The 24,704-nt window shown below is 41.2% G+C and overlaps 2 protein-coding genes across 2 annotated transcripts; both read left to right on the plus strand.

Annotated features, from left to right (window-relative positions):
- The first annotated feature begins 5,800 nt into the window (after positions 1-5,800).
- On the plus strand, positions 5,801-17,276 carry LOC129943353 (uncharacterized). Its single transcript, XM_056052716.1, has 7 exons — positions 5,801-6,161; positions 6,220-6,668; positions 10,915-11,020; positions 15,130-15,204; positions 15,266-15,380; positions 15,438-16,049; positions 16,115-17,276. Exons 1-7 carry the CDS (start codon positions 5,903-5,905, stop codon positions 17,157-17,159), a joined length of 2,661 nt encoding a protein of 886 aa, XP_055908691.1. The 5' UTR covers positions 5,801-5,902; the 3' UTR covers positions 17,160-17,276.
- A 3,730-nt stretch (positions 17,277-21,006) lies between these two features.
- Positions 21,007-22,632, plus strand: LOC129938824 (39S ribosomal protein L37, mitochondrial). The gene is made up of 5 exons (XM_056046613.1): positions 21,007-21,264; positions 21,321-21,677; positions 21,744-22,024; positions 22,089-22,258; positions 22,322-22,632. Exons 1-5 carry the CDS (start codon positions 21,089-21,091, stop codon positions 22,571-22,573), a joined length of 1,236 nt encoding a protein of 411 aa, XP_055902588.1. The 5' UTR covers positions 21,007-21,088; the 3' UTR covers positions 22,574-22,632.
- The last annotated feature ends 2,072 nt before the right edge of the window (positions 22,633-24,704 follow it).

Here is a 24,704-nt window from a genome sequence, read left to right on the forward strand (position 1 = left end):
GTCATCTTAGCCGGTTATGTTAACTCATGGAGTGTTCTTTGGGTTTCGCTTTCAACAAACAGTAACTCTAACCTCATAATTGTCAATGATGGTTCCTTACTAAATTTTGTACGCATCAAGTTTAACACACATAGATATAACCACCTGCTCTCCTGAACTGTATCTGATGATCTCATGGTCGATGAAAATCTTTACAACAGTGATCATTTTCCTTTAAGAACGACACTAACATCCAGTCCAAATCTCCAAAAATATCGTGCTACCCCCAAATTTAAAAGTGACTGGAAACTGGAATTTATTCCAAGATCATATCACACAAAAATAAACATCCTCAAATGTGTCCTTAAATATAAATCAAGGGGCAGCTCAAATTTCTAAAGCAATTCGATTTGTAGCCAATAAATCGACACCCCAAAACTCTCCAAAAGATGCAACTCGTACAGTATCTTTGTAAAACTCAGAACTACAACGTTTACAAAAAGAAAAGAACAAAGCATTGAACCTTTTTTTAAAAGTATCCTAATCAGCAAAATCTTATCGGTTTTAAAAAAATGGAACGCCAAATTTTGTAGGGAAGTGAACATTTCTATAGCAAAAAAATTCAACGAGATCACATCCTCAATAAATCCCACTTCCTCCACATTCGAAAATATGGCAAGAAATCCGTTGCCTTACAGGAACATATACTTACTTACGGTGGCCCTAAAGTCCAGGGCGGACCTGGGCCAACATGCTTCTCCAGCCAGCTCGGCCCCTAGCTAGCTGTCTCCAGTTTTGCACGCCAAGTTGGTTGAGGTCCTCTCCCACCTGGGTGCGCCACCTGAGTCGCGGTTTTCCTCTACTGCGCCGTCCCTCGAGATTAGATTCGAAAATCTTCCGGGCTGGAGCGTTGCTGTCCATCCGCTCTACATGACCTAGCCATCCAAGCCGTTGCACTTTAATTCTGCTAACTAGGTCAGTGTCGCTGTACAGTCCGTACAGTTCGTCGTTATATCTTCTCCTCCATTCTCCATTTATGCGTACGAGACCAAAAATCACCCGAAGAATTTTTCTCTCGAAGCATCCTAAGACGCTCTCATCTTTCTTTGACAGAGTCCAGGCCTCAGCGCCATAAATAAGAACCGGGATGATGACTGTCTTATAGATGGTGATTTTAGATGCTCGAGAGAGGACTTTACCTCTTAATTGCCTTCTAAGTCCAAAGAAGCAGTGATTTGCAAGAGTTATTCTTCGTTTGATTTCATCGCTGGTTTCGTTGTCTGTGTTTATAGCGGTGCCTAGGTAGACAAAGTCCTTAACTACCTCAAAGTTATAGCTGTCCATGGTGACGTTTTGTCCAAGACGTCGTCGTTCAGTGTCCTTTTTTGATGACAGCATATACTTGGTCTTGCCCTCATTGACCACTAAACAAATCTTCTTCGCTTCCGTCACAATGGTCAAAAACGCTCCACTGGCATCACGCTTTGATCTTTCAATTATGTCAATATCATCTGCGTATTCGAGTAGTTGGATGGACCTTTGGAAGATTGTGCCTCTAGTGTTGACGGCTGAGTTTTGCACAATTCTTTCCAGAACGATGTTGAAGAAGCCGCATGACAGTGCATCGCTAAAACCTTTTTTGACATCAAATGCGTCGGTAAGATCTTTTCCGACCTTGATAGAGCAGCGTGCATTCTTCATCTTCATTCTGCACAAACGGATAAGTTTGACAGTGATCCAAAAACTAGACATTGCTCTTTAAAGTTCTTCCCTATAGTTGCTGTCATATGCGGCTTTAAAATCGATAACGAGATGGTGGTATCGATTTGGAGCTCCTGGGTTTTTTCCAAGATCTGCCGTGGTGTGAATATTTTGTCGATAGTGGACTTTCCTGGTCTGAAGCCACACTGATAAGGACCAATCAGGTTGTTGACGAACGGCTTCAGACGTTCACATAATACGGCGGAGAGGATCTTATACGCAATGTTTCTTATGTATCGGACATACTATGCTGAGATTCCACTCACCGGGCATGCTTTCTTCCGACCATATTTTGCAGATGAGTTGGTGCATGCTTCGTACCAAGTCATTGCCTGCTGCTTTGAATAGTTCGGCAGCGATGCCGTCAGCTCCAGCAGCTTTGTTTGACTTTAGTTTAGATATAGCTATCTTCACTTCGTCGAGGTCGGGTAGGCGGAATTGTTGATCTGCTCGCCGAGGTTGAGTGGTTCTATCTCCCTTACGGGTCGCGTACACCTAATCCGTCATCGCCCGAATTTTGCTTGGAGACATTGATAAACAACTATGGACCGAAGTTTCTTTAGAGATGGAACTGACTGTTCCAGATATAAAGAAAAAATTAAGTAATCTAAGGGACCAATTCCGAAAAGAGTACACCAAGTGCAATGGAGCTGGAAGATCTGGTGCTGCGGCCGAAAACAAAAAGTCTTGTTGGGTTTACTACGACTTATTATTTTTACATCCAAGCTTCACAAATTCAGACTCCAAACCGGTATCGTCCGCGGTCGGAAGCAGTGTATGCAGTCGAACGCCCGATATGCTCGTCCAAATTGTTCCGATCCGATATCGGCCGATAAATCGGTTTTAGTGTACGCGAGCCCTTACAGTGGAATTCGGTTCGTTATCGCCGTTATATAATTTGGAGAAGTGGTCTTTCCATATTCTCAACATAGACTGTGATTCCACTACGATGTTTCTCTGACCGTCTTTACAGGCTTCGGTTCGTGGCTGGTACCCTTGGGAGGTTTTTTTTCCTTTTGGTAAAATTTATGAACCTCATTCCTGTTGTGACATCCCTCTATCTCCTCACTTCACTTTCGGCATCTTCAGAGGCGGCCTCTCTGATGGCTGCAAGCAATTTTACCACTGGTTTTTAATGCTTAATGCTAGGACTCCTTAAGAGGTTATTAGAGACTCGATCGGAAAAGGACATGGCTGTTTTTTGCGATTGTAGCCGTCTAACGTCGAATCTTCTCACAGAATTTCCTTGTTTTGGCTTGGATCGGGATATCCGTAGCCGTAACTTGGCTATAATGAGGTAGTGGTCCGAGTTAATATTGGCCCCTCAGAATGTTCAGATATCCTGTATACTGGAGCAGTGTCGTGCGTCGATCGCAATGTGGTCAATCTGGTTGACGTTGATGGATCAGGGGATTTTCATGTGGATATTGAGATGTGTGAACTGCGTACTAGCTACCAGAACGTCTCGCCTCGTAGCGAAATCAATCAGCCTGAAGCCGTTGTCGGAGGTGGTTTCATGCAGGCTGTTTCTCCCGATTTTATCACCAAAGATGTCTTCTCTTCCTAGTTTGGCTTTTAAATATCCTAAAATAAGTTTAATTTCATAGCCAGGGCACTGCTCATAAGTCATGTCCAAAAGCTCGATGAATAAGTCTTTGGTGTCTTCATCTTTCTCCTCTGTTGGGGCATGCGCGCATATTAGGCTTATGTTGGCGGATTTAGCCTTCATGTGGATTTCCGTAATGCGCTTCCTCACTCTGTTGAAACTCAAGACTTTTTGCCTGAGTCTAGTTCCAACAACAAATCCACACCCAAATAGACGCTGTCTTTGTTCTCGGTAGTAGCCGCCGTAGTATATATCGCAGTCTTTTAGTTTGCGTTTGCCCGGTCCATCCCATCGCACTTCTTGGATGGCGGTAATATCTGCCTTGCAGCAGTTTAGGGTTTCCGCTAATTGTTCGGCTGCACGTGGTCTGTTAAGGGAAGTTCGTTGTCCTTATTTCGTTTGCGTGGGTTGTCAACAGTGAATCCGTCCTTATCCAAGACTTGTTGGTGCTTCTCAACTATGAAAGCTTTAAGGGCCGGGAAGTCACCCCGACGGCACAACCCCCAAGCTCGAGGGCCAGATCCTTAGTATAACTCCGAGGAAGGGGAACCGCTCCTTACAGGCCTGGGCTCTGAATATGTCGAAGAAGCCCTATATAAGGTGTTCACTTAGTAGTTCAAACCTTACTGGAACTGTAGACGCCACCGTTGATTCCATTTCGAGAATTCGTCCGCTGCTGCCTGGATAAGGAGAGGTGCCTTAGTGGAAACACCTCTCCCCCCCCCTCTCTCGTTTGCTGCCCGCAACAACTTTCCACTGGGGTTGGAACCCAATCTCCAGTTGAGGTACTAGGCACCCGATGTTCACCGCGGGAAGGTGAGAGTAGGAGTTGATAGACAGAGGTGGGTTTTGAGATAAACCTGTGGACGCTTGTGTCCTCTTAAATAGACATGTCTACCATTTGAACATCACAGGAACATATACACTGTGCTCAGTTATGTGCATTACCGAGCAAGACCAAAAAATCAGTACGCGTTACGAAATAAGTAACCTTTTCGCATAAACTTGGTCAAACCACTCCAAAGATGAATTCTTCTCCGATGCTTTTAAAATAAACAAAATAAATACGCCTTTCAACAATTAATTATTTATCACCTCAATCCAAGCATATAGAAACACCCATTTCATTGCTCGAACTTGAAAGTTGTCTCTCAAAGTTAGAAGGTAAAACCCCTAGCATCGTATCTCATATCCTATGCTCAAGAAACTTCTAACAATATCTAAGCACAGACTTTTGATACTCTACAACAGTATTTTTGACACAGGGACCATTCCACAGAGTTGGAAGCTCGCAACTATATTGCTATAACAGAATTAACGGTTCCTAGTGCTAGTGCTCACATTGTGTTTATATTAAATGCGAAGTGTAATCCCCTTGAGTGTGCGCTTATTATAAAAAAAATAAGTTTAAGCTGGAAGCGTGTCTAGCGTTGATCGCAATTTGGTCAATCTGGTTGACGGAAGATTGATTTAGAGAACCCCAAGTTCCAAGATCTCAAAGAATATAATATCCTTGGTGTTGTTATTCGTTTCTTCCGTGGGAAACTAGCCTAACTCCAATGCCAAAACCGCTACCAAATAAGCGTTGGTTTTCTCGGAAGCAGTCACCATAGTAAATATAGCAGTTTTTCTTTATCTTTTTGCTGGCCCATTTCAACGCATTTCCTGGATGGCCGTGATATCGGTTTTATAACAGTCTAAGGCTGTCGTGGTCTATTAAGAGGCCTAACATTGCACGTGCAATTACAAAAAACCTGAAATCGTTTGCGTGGGTTGCCACCAGTAAATCCGCCCGTATCAGGGGTTGTTGGTCCTTCGCAACTGTTTTTTCTTAACGTGGTCGCGATGTCACCTAGTAGGCACAACCCTCAACTGAAGTGCCAGATCCTTAGTATAACTGTAAGGACGGAGAGACGCCGGATAAAACGCTCCTTACAGGCCTGGGCTCCAAATATATCGTAAAAGCCGTGAGAAGTTTAACCTAGCTGGAACTGTAGACGACACCGTTGATTCCATCTCGGAAATATCTCCGCTGTCGTCCGGATAAAAGGAGAGATGTCTAAATGGAACACCTCTCTCCCCCTCTCTCATTTGCTACCACAAACAAAGTATCAATAGGGTTGGAATCCAATCTCCAATTGAGGTACTAGAAACCCGATGTTCACAGCGGGGAGGTGAGAGTTAGTATGGATTTTAACCGATGCAATGACTTTAAAAAACCTGGTCTTGTCAGTGTTTAGTGAGATTATATTTTTAGTAATCATTTTCATACCATCATCGGTGAGGATAAAAAGTAGAGGGAGGACTTTACCAATTCATGCGATTATCAATGGCTTTCTTAGCCCAAAGAAACAGCGGTTAGCTCCACCTTGTCGCAGCGCATCACCTTGTCGAAAGCCTTTTTTTGACATCGAAAGGTTCTATTAAGCTATTTTCAAACAACTTAGTAAACTATTATTTTCATTAGCTTAACACAAATAAAGTTTTTCTTGTCAAAAATTGTATTTTTTATATGAAATAACATTTTTTTTTCGGAAAAACAACATAAAATTCAAAATGGAATCGAGATGTTTTATGTTCGATTTGGTAATTTTAAATCTTTCGATTAATGATTTCGAACCCGAAAACAATACCCTAACCATTGAAGTGAACTTCAATAACAATACATTTACTATTGAATCTAATCCGGACAAAATTGGTGAATTCAAACAAGGACGAACTTGTGAATTTCGAGCTTATCCCGATGACTTGAGTATTGATTTATTGGATTGTCCATTGAAATTAAAAATTTTAGCTGATGAAAACGAAATTAAAGGTTTTTCCATCTTTCTTAATTTATGTTTTTGTGTACAGGTTTTGTTTTTCGCTTTTAGGTGAAGTTGATTTTAACTGGCCTGAGGAAATGTTAGAAATGCTTGAAAACCCAAATTTCAATCATTACAATCATTTCGATGAATGTGATCTTTTGCTAAATCGTGTTGTTGTTGGAAAAATTGCGTTTCAATATCGATTGAGATGCAAATGTGAGCTTTCTGAATCTGAAAAAGATTGCGAGGAGGAGGAGGAAGTAGAATGTGGTAAAGTTAAGAAACGCAGTGACATTAAAAATGAACTCAAGAGAATTGTCGATCCAAATGAATTATTCTTCCTAATACAAAGTGATTCGGATATTTGTGATGCGTTATATGATTGCCCTGACAAATATGAAGAAAAGTGCCCAACTGCTTTAGATCTTTCGAAATTTCGAAATTTTCACGGAAAGGTCGTTAAAGATGCGGCAGAGGTTGATAAAGTCTATACACTGGATTGTTGTCATAATAAGGTAAATATTTGGAAACCAACATTTTGAATACAGGGGCTCTTCTTTATGTTTCGTAGTAGTGTTTGGAGTTTTGGGATGACTTTGTTCTTTTTTGAGATGACTATCCTCGGATTGTTTTAATACTTGAGAGATTTATTTTTCTAGCAACAAATTAAAATAAAGACTTTTTCATGAAGACAAAAAGGTTTGAAAAAAAGAAACAATTGCAATTTTGAAGACTTAAAACATTCAATTGATGAGTTATCTTCCATAAAAAATTGATTTGTTAGGTTAAGTTAGGTTATAGTGGATGTCCAAAATGGAAACGGACACACTTAGGCCAGTTTAATAGCCCATTGTGACCCCATGAATCTTGAGGGTCCTCCTAAGCTCAATGGAACCAGTTTCAGTCCCTTACAAAACGTGAGAGGCTAATTATACTGATATGATTTAGATCGTTAAAGAAAAATTCTCCTAGGTAATTCTTGCGTTTTCGAGACAGAGTTCATCTGCCTTTCAGTTACCTGGACTGTCTCTATATGGCCTAGTACCCAGTGAAGGTGAATAGTAAATTGTTGTGCCATCTCCATTAGAGATGATCGACAGTTATGGACTGTTATAGAGTTTGTAGAGACAAAAATGGATGGTGTAGTCTGTGTGCTTTGGAATTGATACTAAATACCTAATAATTACGGAGTGGCCAATGTTGTTGCTAGTCCGCTGCGACGAAGCTGTCAGGCGAACAGCAGAGCTTGCAGCTATTTCTTTGCTAAATATGTCAAGAGGTGTTGCTGAACTAAATAAATAAATTGGGCCACTGTCCGTTTGAGAACTAGGGTCTAGTGACTGACAACTCTCAACCATTCCTGTGTGCGAGTACTGTTGTCAGGGATGGAAGGGACCTACAGTTTTAAGCCGAATCCGAACGGCAAATTTGAGAAAGCACTTTTCATGACAAGAATTACTCGTGCCGAACTTGTCAATTCCTCGCAAGAGGCAGTACCCGTGCAAAAAAAAATGTAGGTGGCATAGGCAGGGATCGAACCCAAGACCTCTCGCATGACAGTCCATGGCACTAACCATCATTCAGGCAAGCTGAACGTTGGACTTTATTTAACTCATCCCTATTTATACCTTTCTTTAAAGCAGTCCATCATACTGCCACACTGTACATTAAAATCGGTCTGATTACCGATGTGTATAGCCAATGCGTGATTCTGGGCTGTAAGCCCCATTTATTAACAATAGCTTTTTTGCAAGAAAAGAGAGCTACAGCAGCTTTTTTGAATCTTTCCTGTACGTTGCGTTTCCAATTTAGTTTTTTATCTAAGACAAGACCCAGGTATTAAGCCTCGTCTGACCATTGTGATATATCAGCAAATTTCTCAAAACTGTTCAGTTAAAGAAAGAGCTCCGTTTGGCAATACGAGAAAGCTAACTGGGAAGGTTTCAATAATTACTTCAGGATCTTTAACTGGTCACTATGCTTCCTCGATAGTGACGTTGACGCCAGCGCTGGTATGATCACAAGTTCAATTCTCCTTGGAATGAGAACTTTATACCGGACAGGGTTAAAAGTATCAGACCCAAGGAAAACGCTTGGTTTGATGCGAGCTGTAAAGAGGTTTTTAGGGCCAAAGAGGTAAGTTTCCGTCGCTATAAAGCCAACCGTACTGAGGAAAGCCGGAAAAAGTTCAAACAAGCCAGGAAGGCCTGCAACACAAAACGGCTTTCGAAGCAATAGGTCCATTGGTGATCTCATGGTTTGTCTCACCGAAAAGTGGAGCAAATCCTTACATCGCTTTGTAGAAAGTAAGATTATTGCACTTGATAGAGATGCACACTGTGTCTCTGCATAATATGGGAAGTAATATCCCCCTGAGTGCGTGCTTATTATGAAAAAAAAAACGTTGGCGTCTACAGTTCCAGTAAGGTTGAACTACTTAGTGAACACCTTATAAGGCTTCTTCGACATATTCGGAGCCCAGTCCTGTAAGGAGCGGTTCATCCGGCTCTCGGTCCTCAGAGTAATACTAAGAATCTGGCCCTCAAGGTTGGGGGTTGTGCAGTCGGGGTGACTTCCTGGCCACGTTAAAAAATACATGAGTTGCGAAGCACCAACAAGCTTAGGCTACGGACGGATTCACTGTTGACAACCCACGCAAACGAAATAAGGACAACGAACTTCGAATCTGTACGTGGAATGTTAGGCCCCTAAACAGTCCACTTGCAGCTGAGCAATTAGCGGAAGCCCTAAACTGTTGCAAGGCAGATATTATCGCCATCCAAGAAGTGCGATGGGATGGACCGGGCAAACGCAAAAACAAACTAAAAGGCTGCGATGTATCCTACGGCGACTGCTACCGAGAACAAAGACAGCGTCTATTTGGGTATGGATTTTTTGTTTGAACTAGACTCAGGCGTGTGAGCGAGCGTATCCCAACAATGCGCATCAAGGCTAAATTCCCCAACATAAGCCTAATATGCGCGCATGCTCCAACAGAGGAGAAAGATGAAGACACCAAAGACATATTCTTCGAGCTCTTGGACAAGTCTTATAAGCAGTGCCCTGGCTATGACATTCAAATTGCCAGGAGGACCAGAGCTGCTCGCAAGCTCTACGAGTAGAAGAGGAGAGATGAACACCGGCTTCTTAGATGGAAAAAAAAGAGAGCATGAGAAGAGCGCGATCGAGGAGATAGAGGGATTTTACAACAGGAATGAGGTTCGTAAATTTTACCATAAGGTAAAAAAAAACTCCCAAGGGTACCAGCCACGAACCGAAGCCTGTAAAGACGATCAGGGGAACATCGTAGTAGAACCGCAGTCGATGCTGAGATTATGGAAAGATCACTTCTCCAAATTATATAACGGCGATGACGAACCGAATTCCGCTGTAAGGGAGATAGAACCACTCAACCTAGACGACGCAGATCAACAGCAGGCGATGACTTGGTGGGAGCATGCACCAACTCATCTGCAAAATATGGTCAGAAGAAAGCATGCCCGATGAGTGGAATCTCAGTATAGTGTGCCCGATACATAAGAAGGGGACCCTCTAAACTGCGCCAACTACGGAGGCATAAGACTCTTTAACATTGCATATAAGATCCCCTCTGCCGTATTATGTGAACGTCTGAGATTGATCGTCAACAACCTGATAGGTCCTTATCAGTGTGGCTTCAGTCCTGCAAAGTCCACTATCGACAAAATATTCACACATCGGCTGATCTTGGAAAAAGCACAGGAACTTCAAATCGATACCCACCATCGCATTAAAGCCGCGTATGACAGTAACTATAGGTTGCAATGTCTAGTTTTGGCATGCCTGTCAATCTTATCCGTTTGTGCAGCATGACGATGGAGAATGCACGCTGCTCTATCGAGGTCGGAAAAGCTCTTACTGATTCATTTGAAGTCAAAAAAGGTTTAAGACAAGGCGATGCACTGTCATGTGACTTCTTAAATATCGTTCTGGAAAGAATTGTGCAAAACTCAACCGTCGACACTAGAGGCACAATCTTCCAAAGGTCCATAAAATTACTCGGATACGCAGATGATATTGACATAATTGGAAGATCAAAGCGTGATGTCAGTGGAGCGTTTTTGAGAAATTCAAAAGTAAAGTCCTCTCTCAAAGAAAGATGAGAGCGTCTTAGGATGCTTCGAGAGACAAATGTTTCGGGTGATTTTTGGTCCCGTAAGCATAGATGGAGAATGGAGGAGAAGCTATAACAACGAACTGTACGGGCGCTGTACAGCGCACTAACCTAGTTAACAGAAGTAAAGTCCAACGGCTTATGGAAGACCGCGACTCAGGTGGTTAAGGACGTCAACCAACTTGGAGTGCAAAACTGGACACAACTAGCTAGGGACTGAGCTGGCTGGAGACGCATGTTGGTTGAAGCCCAAGTCCCTCATGGACTGTAGCGCACCTTTTGTAATTAAGTATGGCAACACTGAACAAAAAACATGGAAGAAATGTCAAATAGAAATAAATGTTTCCTCGTCTAAAATTACTATAGTTATAATTTATTTGCACAAATCTATCAAAGAAAAAACCGAATCGAAATTCATGCTGCGGTAAAGGTAAGTTCAGCCCAATAAAGCTCTCATTCTGACATATGTCGCCTGAACCTGCCCAATGTCAATTTTTAATGTGTCCAATACTTTTTTTTGTACAACTTTCTTTTCAAGGGCAAGTTTTCAAATTGATTCCCTGCAAATCAAATGAATTTTAAAATAAAACCTTTTTTTTGTTTTACAGAAATATTCATTTGGTAAATGTAAGCCACCGTGTGCATGTATAAATATTTTGCCGAAGTTACAAAAACCATTTGGGAAATGTTGTGGATCAAGATCAAAATCAAGTAGTAAGTATTTTTATAAAGGTGATGATCTTTTAGAATATGTATTTAAAGTTTTTGATTAATATTCATTTTAAGACATCTCCTAAAATGTTAGTTTTTCGAGCCAATATTTTTTTGCTCATCGGACTTTGGACACCAAATTACTCTTATCAAGGCATGATAACGCCAATGAAATTTATTAATAAAACAAATCTTTTACGCCTATCTTCAATATTCCCTTTGGAAATTTTTATCATTTCATTAAACTTGTCAAATCCTCATTTGTTGAAAGTCTTGCTAAACAATTAATGGTAAAACAGTGTAAAAGTAATTTTTTGTTTTTGTAACTAATAAAACGTCTTAACAAGGTTAACGTACCGAGTTTTTGAAATTTATTGAAAATCTAAAAAAATAAAGTTAAAAACGAGTATTTTTCAAATTTAAAAAAATACCTAGAACCGAAGTTCGACTACAAAATCAGCACCAAAATTTAACGCTAGAACTTATTTTCAAAATCATGAAAGCGTAAATTCAAAGTTTCTGAAACAAATTATATAGAATGAAACTTCATCAATTGAATTCACTTAAAGATGGGGGCTTCAAATTTTGCAATCATTAAAAATTTTACCTTAAGAAGACTGTAAAATGTCTTCAATCATTTGACTGCAATCATTTTATGCATTATTTGCATTCAATTGAAGTCTTTGCATTCTTAAGTGAAATTTTACTACGGAATTTTGAAATTTTTGATTTTAATCTCTTTGTGTCTGACACCGGAAATTGGTATGCGAAGTGTATGGGCCGCTTTAGAATATTTTGTGTAGTAAAATTTCACTTAAGAAGGGACAGGTTAAAACAACATAAGGGACTTCATTTTCAGTCAACTGCGTTCTTCCTTACTTACTTACTTAAGGTGGCGCTAAAGTTCTGTGTGAACTAGGGGCTCACCCAACAAACTTCTCCATCTAGCTCGGTACTGCGCTGTCCTGTGGGTGTGGATTCGAAGACTTTCCGTGCCGGAGCAATGGTTTCCATGCGCTCTACATGACCCAGCCATCTTAGTCGTTGGACTTTTACCCTTCTGGCTAAGTATACGTCACTGTACAGCCCGTACAGCTCGTCGTTCCATCTTCTCCTCCACTCCCCTTCGATGCATGCGGGACCGTAGATCACACAAAGAACTTTTCTCTAGAACCGACCCAAGGTGCTTTCACCCGCTTTTGTCATAGTCCATGCTTCTGCACCGTATAGCAGGACGGGGATGATAAGGGTCTTATATAGCAACACTTTGGTCCCTCGAGAGAGGACTGTACCACTCAATTGCTTTTTTAGTCCAAAGACACAGCGGTTAGCAAGAGTTATTCTGCGTTTGATCTCAGCGCTGGTGTTGTTTTCTGCGTTTACAGCGGAGCCTAGGTAGACGAAGTCCTTGACTACCTTGTTAAGTTGTTTTTAACCTTTACGGAGCAGCGTTAAATTCTCCATGGTCATCCTGCACAAACAGATGAGTTTGGCAGGAATGCCAAGAAAAGACATGGCTCTATACAGCTCGTCCCTGTAGATGTTGTCATTTGCGGCCTTGAAATCGATGAAAAGATGGTGGGTGTCGATTTGGTGGTCTTGGGTTTTTTTACGGAAGAGAAGATTTTATAGGTGATGTTAAGTATAGACTGATTCCTCTATAGTTGGTGCAGTTTAGAGGGTCTCCTTTTTTCAGGATCGGTCAAACAATACTAAGGTTCCATTTATCGGCCATGCTTTCTTCTGACCATATCTTACAGATAAGTTGGTGCATGCTCCTAACCAACTTATCTCAAGCTGCTTTAAAGAGCTCGGCATTCAAGCCATCCGCTCCAGCAGTTTTATTAGACTTCAGCTTAGATATGGCAATCTTTACTTCGTCTAAGTCGGGAGGACGGGATTGTTGGCTTTCGTCGTCTATGTTGAATAGATCATCCTGCCTGACAGAGGAATTCGGTTCGTCGTCGCCGTTATACAGTCTGCAGAAGTGGTCCTTCCATATCCTCAGCATTGCCTGCGGTCTTTGCAGCCTTTGGTTCGGGGTTTGTGTACAGATGAAGTTCGTTTCACCATCAAACTTTCGAACTTCATTCCTGCTTTTGAACCTCTCAACATCTTTGATCGCACGCTTCTCATGCTCTTTCCTTCTGAAAAGTCGGTGTTCCTCTCGCCTCTTCTGCTCATGGAGCTCATAAGTAGCTCTTGTCCTTTTAGGCAGCGCCGCTTTGCGTGCCTGTCGTTTGGCTGTGTTTGTCTGCCGAAATTCCTCATCAAACCAGGGGTTCCTTGTTGGTGGCTTCTTGAAACCCAGAACATCAGAGGCGGCTTCTCTGATTGCATCTTGACAATGTTGCCACTGGTTTTCGATACATTGTGTTGGCTGCAGAGAACTTCGAGAGAGGTTGCGATTGTAGCCGTTCGACATTGTACCTTCTCCCAGCACCTCCCTGTTTTGCCTTGGGTCTGGAAATCCGAAGAGTTACCTTGGCTACAACGAGGTAGTGGTCCGACTCGATCCTCGGAAAGTTCGTACGCTGGAAGCGTGTCTGGCGTCGATCGCAATATAGTCAATCTGGTTGACGGTAGATTGGTCTGGACAACTCCAATTGCTTTTGTGGATGTTGAGGTGTGGAAAACGCGTACTTGCTACCATGACGTTTCGCCCCGCAGCAAAATCTATGAACCTGAGTCCGTTGTCGGAAGTGTTGTCGTACAGGCTGTTCTTCCCGATTATTTCACCAAAGATGTCTTCCTTCCTAGCTTGGCATTAAAATCGACCAGAACAATTTTAATATCGTAGCTAGGGCACTGCTCATATGTTTTCTCTAGGAGCTCGAAGAACATGTCTTTGGTGTTGTCGTCTTTCTCTTCTGTGGGAGCGTGCGTGCATATCAGGCTAATGTTGTCGAATTTAGCCTTGATGCGTATTTTCATGAGGCGCTCATTGATGCACATTTAGCTCAAGACTTCTTGCCTGAGTCTGGCTCCAATGACAAAGCCACATCCAAATAAGGGCTGTTGGTTTTCGTTGTGGCAGTCACCATAGTAAAAATCACAGTTTTTCATCCTCTTTTTGCCCGGCCCATCCCATCGTATTTCCTGGATGGCGGTGATGTCTGCTTTATAGCAGTCTAGGGCCTCCGCTAATTCTTCGGCTGCACGTGGTCTCTCAACAGTTAATCCGTCCGTATCCGAGGCTTGTTGGTGCTTCGCAACTATGAAGTATTTACGTGGCCAGGAAGTCACCCCGACGGCACAACCCTCAACCTAGAGGGACAGATCCTTAGTATAACTCCAAGGACGGGGAGTTATACAGGCCTAGGCTCCGAATATGTTGAAAAAAGGTGTTAGAAGGTGTTCGCTAAGTAGTTGAACCTTACTGGAACTGTAGACGCCACCGTTTATTCCATCTCGGGAATTCCTCCGCTGCCATCTGGATAAGGAGAGGTACCATAGTGGAAACACCTCTCCTCCTCTCTCGTTTGCTACCCCCAACAACTTTCCACTGGGGTTGGAACTGCAGTTGTGGTACTAGGCACCCGATGTTCACCGCGGGAAGGTGAGAGTAGGAGTTGATAGACAGAGGTGGGTTCTGAGAAAAATCTGTGGACGCTTGTGTCCTCTTGAATGCACATGTCTACCATTTGAACATCGACAAAAATTGCTATTGGAGGATAATTCAACTAGCAAGAGGCAGTAGCCGTGAAAAGCCTTTTTTAGTTGGCACAGGTAGAACCCAAGACCTCTGGCATGACAGTCCTATGCACTAACCATCGCACCACGGGTGGTGGTTGCAAAATTTTAAATCCCAATCTTTAGATGAAATCAATGAATTCAATCTTTAAGTTAAATTCAATTAATGATCTATATTCATATAATGATTGCATTCCCAAAAGATTGCATTATTTAACAAGCCCGCAGACGTCTAGGTAACCGCATTTCAACAGCAGACGTAATGGAAATGTTCTCGTATTTATATTTAATTCACAAAAACCTTAAATGATGATCAGCAACATTCAAACATGTTAATATAATTTACCTAAATACCATACTTTTTTTTCATTGTTACCAGTTCCAACTTTTTAATAAAATATTTGAAATATTATTTACAGTTGACTGGGCATGCAAAGCATCCCAACATCTTAAAGAATGTCCTCATAGTGATAAGTTTTCAGACGAAACAACAGGTATGTAAATAGAAACAACTTTTAAAATATTGTACACTGAAAGTAAAAATTTTGCCCCCAGAATGTTGTTCTTGTATATCTTCCCAACTAAGTTGCGATGCCGACTCAGAAAATGATATCTGTAAATGTCCCCAATCTCCTCCTGTTCTTAAGGAATCTGTCTACATTCGTCCAAGGTATAGTAGCTAAACAAAAAAGACTTAAACTTAATACATTTCAAATATGATTTTAAGATACTGTCCAATTTGTAAGAATGATGTATCATGGTTACCAAGATTGGCAGCTTGTACAAAATGTGGTCACAAACCAACCCCTTACACCGTGGACAGGCCATACAATGAAAATTTGACCGCTGATCAGATACTAGCAGAATGGGCAATCGATACTCCAAACCAAAACAATAACACCGAAAAACCCTTTCCCCGTCGGATTAATCGTTGCACTTGCAAGAATGGCAAAATTTGCGCCTATTGCAGAATTCGTAAAATATGCAAAGATGTTTTGAAAACGAAAAAATGTTGCGCTCCAAATGACAAATGCTCAACAGATAGTGGTGAAATCCTTGAGCAGAAATCGGGAAGTAAAATATGCAAATCAACAAGCAGTGCTATCGATTGCCGAACGCATTTGGCACAAGTGTTTTCGGAAATTCAAGATCTGTATAACCTTAAGCCTGTTGGGTTTAAGCGTGAATTGGATTGGGATAAGAAGTGTGAAAAGTCTTTTGAAGATAAGAAGGTCTCAAAACGTAAGAGGCCACCGACAATCGGGACTCAAAAGAAAAATGAAACCACCTCAAAAAATCCCCTTGTCGAGGCGAAGAGAAAATTGTGTAGGAAGAAATTGTAAGCACCTAAGCATCTTATCATGCCTTGCTGCTAAAATTGTAATTATTTTGTTTTCTTTTAAGGTATAACTATAAGACTGTTCGGAAGTATCCTGGTAATGTGATTGGTCATGGAACGTGTTTATCTTCTGGCAAAATGGTTCCAGGCAATATGGGCTGGTTGTGGAACGCTGACACAGAAGGTCTTCGCAGTGGCTGGAAACCTGGGGCTATTCGCAAGCCAATCAAAGAAATCATGAAGTATTTTCTAAAAGACTTCCCAGTTGATAGTTTAAATGTGTCAAGATATTGCAAAAACAAAACGCTCAAGAAGAAATCTGAGGATCTTATTCAGAAACCAACTTTGCATATTTGTAAAAAGAAGGATGCCTACATTATAACGATGCGTCCAATCAAAGACGCTAAAATTCTGGCAAATTGTGCAGATCCGTATGTTCCCATGAAACCTATTCAATTCCGCATTGTTAAAAATCCTCGAAAAGCTTGTGCGAGGGAGATTAAAAGACTTCTAAAAGAGAAATTTGACAAGTGTTGTTGTCGTAAACCGATTTCTCATTGTTTTTGTCGAACATTTTTGGAGAAAAAACGTCTCGAGTTTGAATTGAGCAAAGTGTGCCAGTTGAAAGGGATTCCAAACCTTAAGGACTCTCTCGTACTATCGGACACATCGGATTCTGAAGCAGAATTTGATTTCGGTGTTACTCCACCGGCAGGTGTAATAAAGCCCCAACTAAAGAAAAAACCCGATTTAGCGTGTCGGGAGACTCAATATAGTGCTGATGATTGGATTATAAAACCAGCTTTTCCAAGGCCATTGAACAAGTTTATGAAACCGTTCGATCCGACTGGAGGACGACTCATTCCAACAGGTCCTCGTTGTCCAAATGTTTGTGGTAATACGAGTAGTCGACGTGGTGAAAACACTAGGAAGCTTCCTGTCAGTGGTACGGTTGGTGGCTGGGGAGGTGTTGGTGGTAATAATGGTTCGGGTAGAAAAACTGGAGGTGGACCCACAAATACAAAACCCTTATTTTGTAATCTAGCTCGAAGAGGTATGGCAGAAACAGCCTGTTGCTCTTATCCAGTATCAACAATGCCTATTTGCTAAATCGACTTAAAGCGAAAACCTTATAAGAGTAAACTTTGTAGATTGAACGCTGCACTAGAATGTATTTTATTTTTGGTTTTAACAAATTAAATAAAATGTCCCTTGATATTTGCTCAATCAATATTTTATCTTACCGGAAAGTAAGTTCTTTGGGACTTATTAGCACAAATGTCGATGCTGCCTGTTGGCTCTCAAGCTTAATTTACAAAAATTGTCACTATCCATGAGTGGCTCTTGCATCATAGAAACTGAACATTACGTATGTGTGTGAAGATTACCAACCACTTCTAGGGGCCCCCCTTTGATCAGGCTATTGTCTAAGGCTTGAGTATAGCTTCCATTTGTAGACTTGTTCTCCAAAAACTTATTAAAGACAGTACAGTATTCAAAGAAGGACGTTTAAAGTTATTGTTGACAATAAAATGGCTGATTCATTTAAGTCGTTTGAACTTCGGTCTAATACCTCTTGTCTCACCTTTTTAACCGTTAATTTGACGGATTGTTTTATAGTAAAAGAACTGGCAGAAGTTATCCCCTTCAACAATTCCAAGCTAAGGTCCCAGAAACTTAATTGCCGGTACAGGAATTTGAAAAATTCAGACCACATTATTCAAGTGCATTAAGATGGGCAGATTCAGACAACAAAAGGGACTGGGAGGCAAGGCAAGTTTCTAGTGTCTGATTGGCCAGCTGTCAAAAAATGTTCCTTACATTTCGACAACTTTATTGAAAAGTTAAATGGAAAATTAACCAAGAAAAACCTCCCTAACTGTCAAATCAAATTACTTATCGCAAAATTACAGTGGACCAAGATTTTTCATTCAACTCAATATTGAAATTAATTACTCTATGATTAATATATTTTCTGGACAATTCCATTCAGTGTTAAGTTATTAAGTTATATTTCTTCACAATACAAAATACAAATAGTGCTGGACTTTTAGTCTGCCTGAGGACTGTTTTGTAAGAATTAATGTTTTTGGTAGTACGATGAACTGAAGGTGGAGTTTTATGAAGTAAAGTTTAGAGTTGCAAGTTTATGAAATGAATGAAAGAATAATAAGACTACGACAGTAGGAGTTTCTATTTTTTAATAAGTGCGAACAAATGAAGTGCTAAAAATGTAAACAGTTGTCTTCCCATTAAATTAAAAGCTTACATTAACATTATCGGAAATAACGCCTTCATTGCGACCTAAGATGTGTGATCTTAGCCTTTATTTGAATTCCTGACGATCCGGATGGTCATGAAGGCCTCCTTTAGCCCTCAGTAAACCAAGAGTATTTTCCAACACATCTTGGTTTAGTCGGTATGTCAAAATATACTTAAATCCAAAGTGGTTCTTGAGCTCTTCGAATAAAAGCTTCAATGCTGTGTTTGACTCAAGTATGCCTTAAACATACGTCGAACATTTTATTATTTGTTAATTTATTTCATGGATGAATTAGAATCTTACGTTTTTGGAATAGTAATAGAGAACTTTTGCCGATGACTCTCATTTTTGATATCGTTTCGGACATCTCGATAAATATTCCATTTTGGAGTTCCAATTGCGAGCCTATTAGCGTGGACTCTTTCTCTCGCATCAGCAGGGTACACGCACATTCATCACGTCAAACCATTCATTCGTAATGGCGAATTTACGCGCCTCCAACGTCTCTTCTGTACCCAAAGTCTTTTTTTTTTCTGCAGGGGTGATCTTTTCGTGGGTGAAAGTGTGTCATCCTGCCTTGTTCTCTTGGACGTTTTTTCCACTGAATCAGGGTCCAGGGGAGGCACATGGCACACCATCTCCTTCTCCTTCATCAGGTTCTTCGTCGAAATATTTTTGTTTTTATTCGCTGCTGTCAGTGTCTTTAGGTTGCGTGTAGCGTTTTCGAGCACTATCTTATCCCTTGCCGTTAAGGAGTTCGGATCTTTCTTGGATAGGCGTCGAATTGTGCGTTCAGTGTTTCGTATTCTCCTCTGAAGTACTCTGTCTTCGGTGAGAACTTTAGTAGTCTTTTTCTCGATCACCGTTTTTGTCGTCCTAGATACTTACTGAAGTAACGTCCATGACACTGCTGCTTGACGAAGGTGAAGGGTTTATGCTAGAGCTGCATTCGGGGACCTGGCCCCTTGTACTGTTTTCACAAGCACCCTTCAGATTCGTCTCCTTCGAGACCGTCTTACCATTCTCCATGCCCGTTGTTGCACATGGCCCCGTACTGGATTCGGCAGATGTAGATGGCTTCAACGTTTGCAACGGCGTCTGCTCCCTAATCGGGGGTGCAACTGAAGGGGTCGTTCCTTTCTTGGATTGAATTATTTCAATCGGTGGATTGAGCGGTCCCATCAGCGCACCCACGCCAGTATTTCCTTTTGAATCCGCCTCCCCTGATGTTTGGGCACATGCCCCCCTCAATCATAAGAGGCTCGTTCTTAAGGAAAGCACGACCGTCGAAAAGTCGTATCTGCTCGTTTGCTGTCAATTCCTCCCATTTGCTTTCCCCAAGTCGTTTAATTGTCTTCTTACAGTTGGAGATTATACTCCGAACTGAAGTGGTCGACAATCGTGAGAGGGTTGAGCTAGAAACTGAACATGAGTCGTCGTCAGTCTCTAGTGTTCCGATGCTAGCTCCATCCTATACACTGAGGTTGGAAAAAGGAGTGAGAAGAAAGTCCTCTTCGTAATAGTCGTTCCTGTGTTCCCTGTAGTGTTGTCCTTATGTGCGTTCTTGTCTGTCACTGGCGGCTTCTCCCCTCCTACTGTTGGAGAGGCAAAGCCCGCGCCGGCAGCCTTGACTTCTGGCGACGTTTCAGCGTATATCCCCGCTGGTTTTTCATTCTTTTTTTGTGCATGGTTTTTCGTTTTTGGTTCTTCTTAGTTTACCTAAAAATCTCAGCTGATCAGCTGACGACTTAAGAAATAAAAATCTAGAGCTGTTCAGCTGAAAATTTAAGTGTAAGCCTTCCCACCACTACAAGGTGGAAACCCCATTGGAGTAACACACCAAAGGCAGAAATATAATAGAAAGGACTATTGACGTTTTTAAGAGTATATTTCGCTGTCTTTTAAATGAAAGAAAATGCTTCTTTTGATTTTAAGCTTATAATCCAGCGCCAGCCAAACCTGTTGAATGAGTAAAAGTTTTATTTGGAAATTTTTTTTGAAATTGAAATCGCCTTCTTTTTCATCGCGAGTAAGTGGCCCAAGTGAGTAAAAGGTCGAAGAAAATTGTTCACAATATTCATTTTAGTTTTTTTCTAAGAACCAAACTCCAACACCTCTCGCTTCATTCGGGTTCGATTCGGATATGACATTTAAGTCGAATCAACGGTTCTCAATTCGCCAACGGTAATACAAATTTCTCACACACACACGTTTATTCATTCGTATGTATTTTTATTTGCAGACGTAAGAACTTCTTTTCTTATCTATCTACTTATCACTGCATTAAATCTCGTGTTTGATAGACTGTCTTAGATAGATTATTTTTGTTAAACCTTATAAAAATAGTTAAATAAATAAATAAATAAACTAGGTGGCGCAACAGTCCATGAAGAACCAGGGCCTAGTGACTTACAACTCTCAACCATATCTGTGTGCGAGTATTGTTGTCAGAGATAAAAATAGTTGGACTGCTAAATTAAGAAAGCTGTTCAAAAATATAAACAACTTTCAATATTTCACAAAATATTTATCTTTAATAGATTAGATTAGGGAAAGTTAGCAAAAGCTAGATTTAACTGGTACCTTAAGGTTGATGAACAATGTTGTTGTACTTCTGACCCATGTAAGACTTTACTTAATACTCATTTCTCTTTCTCATCTACTACATTTTAAAAGTCACTTTGACAGATTAGACCGCTTATGTCAAATCTGCTTTGGGTGTTGAATAACCTATGTTTTTATTAAAATTTTAATTCTTCATTATTCTTAAATAAAAATGCGTTTTACGAACAAATTATGTGCCCAGCATTTGGGATGGATGTTCAAAAAGCATTGGTTAATTCAAGGCAAACGTGTAGCTCGCGACACTGGGGCAGCAGCAGAACTTGAAAAGCTGGGAATCGCAGTTTGTGACCCGAAGGATGTTCTCAAAGAACAACGACCGAAAACAGAGTGAGTATGATTTCATTCTATTTCCATAAAGTAAAATAAAACTTTTAACTTTTCAGACATAAAATGTTAGTTTTTGAAGACCAACGAGTCACCGAAATTCCTCAAGATGCAACCCATCCCGATTGGCATTCAAAACCGTGTCACATCTTTGGCGACTCGAATGTCCTACTGGAGGGTGTTGCACAAGCACAAGTTCTAACCAAGTCAATTGAAATCGAAGGATTTCCAAAAAACATCGAGGAAACTATCAATAAAATGCAATTGAATAGCAATGTTGATAAGAATGTCCAGAACTCTATAATGCTGTCGCACGTCTTCGATGCGGAGCAGGTGAAATTACCTAAAATTAAGATTCCCGAAAGGCCTGCTTTTAATTTGCCAAGAGAATACGGAATTTCATATAGCAGAAGGAGGTTATTGAAATCTGGGGCCACGTTTGTTTTAAATTAATTTCTTGTATTCGTTTTCTCCTTCCACAGACGTCTTCTAATTAATAAACTAATTTTTGAGTGCGAGAAGCTTTCGGGCAACTCTGTGACTTCTCGGAGGCAAATCTTCGACAATGCAAACTTCAATGTAAACCTCTTGAAAGATGATGACTTGCTGCAGTTTGAACTCTGTGCTGAAACTCTCATGACAGCGACAAAGCCAATTGAAGCGGTCAAAGGAAAGTATGAAGGTGAAATCCCCGACTTGTATCCCATCAAACACACCATCACAATCCCCAAGAGAAACATTTATGCACCCAAAAATAGCTACCGTAAGTTTCATCTTAATACGAAATGGAAACAAAAGTTGAAGAGTTGTCTTATGATATTCTTTAGCACTCCGAAGCGCCCTATCGTGTAGCCATCCTCACACAATTTTCATTCACTTCGATAAGGAAAATGTTAAGAACTTACATGGAACTCCAGTGTCAACGACTCAGTTCCAATCGAGGAACCTAATGAAAGCATTTACTGTTGCGTCTGCTAGAGCTAAGCAGCTCTATGGGGTAAGTACATTTGGGACAAACATATTACATCGAGAAATGTAATATTATGATTCATACTTTTAGGATTCTGTGGAGCAACTTCCAAAGCCTATTGTTGTCCAAAGTATCCAAACCGATGGAAAAACTTTCCATTTCGGGGTGTTCCAGCTAAACACTTTGCAATTGAATGGATCCGATGGCACAAAGAACTATTGGTTCCATTTACCAAATGTTGACCTGTTTTCCGAATGCACATACAAAGTGGGTCGGCCGATTCTTGAGGGATACAATAAGGACTGCTTCCGTTATTTGAAAGCTTTTTATAGTAATTGTTAAAGGAATTCTAATAAATCTGTCAAACGTTGTTTATTTAAATTAAATAAGTTTATAAATAATCCTTAATTTTGATAATCGTAATTGGGCGTCCCAATTCGGGAGTGAACATGGATCTACGCGCTCAATGATGCGAGTTTTAGGGGAGCAGTATCATGGTTTGAAGGTCTGCCATTTAAATGCCCAAAGTTTAAATCCTAAGATAGATGAATTTCGTTTTTTGTTTGAGAATTTAAATATTGATATTGTGTGTGTTTGTGAAACTTGGTTCTCTCATGATAGTTTTTGTAACATGAATGGGTTTAATGTGTTTCGCTGTGAAAGAAGTGGTCGTAAAGGCGGGGGTGTTGCAATCTTTACACGCAGAGGTATAAACCGCAAAATAATTCGCAAGTATTCACCAGTGAAGGCGAGTACTTTTTCATTGAGATTATAACACTGTTGTTTTCTATATTAGACTAGTTAACCTTTGTGTCTCCATCCATAATTGTTGCGGGAGATTTCAACCATGATGTGCTAAGGAGCTCGGAACTTGTGGATAGTATGGGCTCATTGAATTTATTTCCTGTAAATATGGCTACTCCAACACATTTCACCAGGTACGGTAGTACTTTACTTGATATGATTTTTATAAGCCACACCGAGAAGGTTCTTCTTTACTGTCTGCATCATTCTTCTCTAATCATGATTTAATTTACCTAACATTTGATTGTTCAACTGTGGTTTCTTCTTCAACTTACTGCTATAGAGATTTTAAAAATGTTAACAGGCGGCAACAGGGTGCCTAGTACCTCAACTGGAGATTGGGTTCCAACCCCAGTGGAAAGTTGTTGGGGGCCGCAAACGAGAGAGGGGGGGGGAGAGGTGCTTCCTCTAAGGCACCTCTCCTTATCCAGGCGGCAGCGGACGAATTCTCGAGATGGAATCATGGCGTCTACAGTTCCAGTGAGGTTGAACTACTTAGCGAACACCTTACAGGGCTTCTTCGACATATTCGAAGCCCAGGCCTGTAAGGAGCGGTTTATCCGGCTAACCTTCCTTGGAGTTATACTAAGGATCTGGCCCTCCAGGTTGGGGGTTGTGCCGTCGGGGTGACTTCTTGGCCACGTAAAAGCTTTAATAGTTGCGAAGCACCAACAAGCCTCGGATACGGACGGATTCACTGCTGACAACCCACGCAATCAAAATAAGGACAACGAACTTCGGATATGTACGTGGAATGTTAGGTCCCTTAACAGACCAACTACTGCAAGGCAGATATTACCGCCATCCAAGAAGTGCGATGGGATGGACCGGGCAGATGCAAACTAAAAGACTGCGATATATACTGCGGCGACTGCTTCCGAGAACAAAGACAGCGTCTATTTGGTTGTGGATTTGTTGTTAGAACTAGACTCAAGTCGATTTCGATGCGGGGCGAGACGTTCTGGTAGCTAGTACGCAGTTCACGCATCTTAATATCCACAAGGGGACATGGAAATCTTCTGATCAATCAACCGTCAACCAGATTGACCACATTGCGATCGACGCACGACACTTCTCCAGTATCCAGGATATCCGAACATTCTGAGGGCCAACATTAACTCGGACCAAGGTACGGCTACGGATATCCCGATCCAAGCCAAAACAAGGAAGTACTGTGAGAAGATTCGACGTTAGACGGCTACAATCGCAAGTCTTCCGATCGAGTCTCTAATAACCTCCTAAGGAGTCCTATGCTTCCTGCATTAAGCATTGAAAACCAGTGGCAACATTGCCTTGCAGCCATCAGAAATTCGGCGTCTGAGGTGCTAGGTTTCACACGGCCAACACAGCGAAACCCCTGGTTTGACGACGAATGCCGGCAAGCTCACGCAGCGAAACAAGAGGCATACAAAACGGCGCTGCACAAAAGGACGAGAGCTGCTCGCGAGCTCTACGAGCAGAAGAGGAGAGAGGAACACCGGCTTCTTAGACGGAAAAAAGAGAGCATGAGAAGCGCGCGATCGAGGAGATAGAGGGATGTCACAACAGGAATGAGGTTCGTAAATTTTACCAAAAGGTACAAAAAAACCTCCCAAGGGTACGAACCGAAGCCTGTAAGGACCGAAGCCTGTAAGGACGATAAGGGAAACATCGTAGTAGAACCACAGTC

Source organism: Eupeodes corollae, chromosome 1 (genome assembly GCF_945859685.1).
Source record: "Eupeodes corollae chromosome 1, idEupCoro1.1, whole genome shotgun sequence".
Lineage (NCBI taxonomy): Eukaryota > Metazoa > Arthropoda > Insecta > Diptera > Syrphidae > Eupeodes > Eupeodes corollae.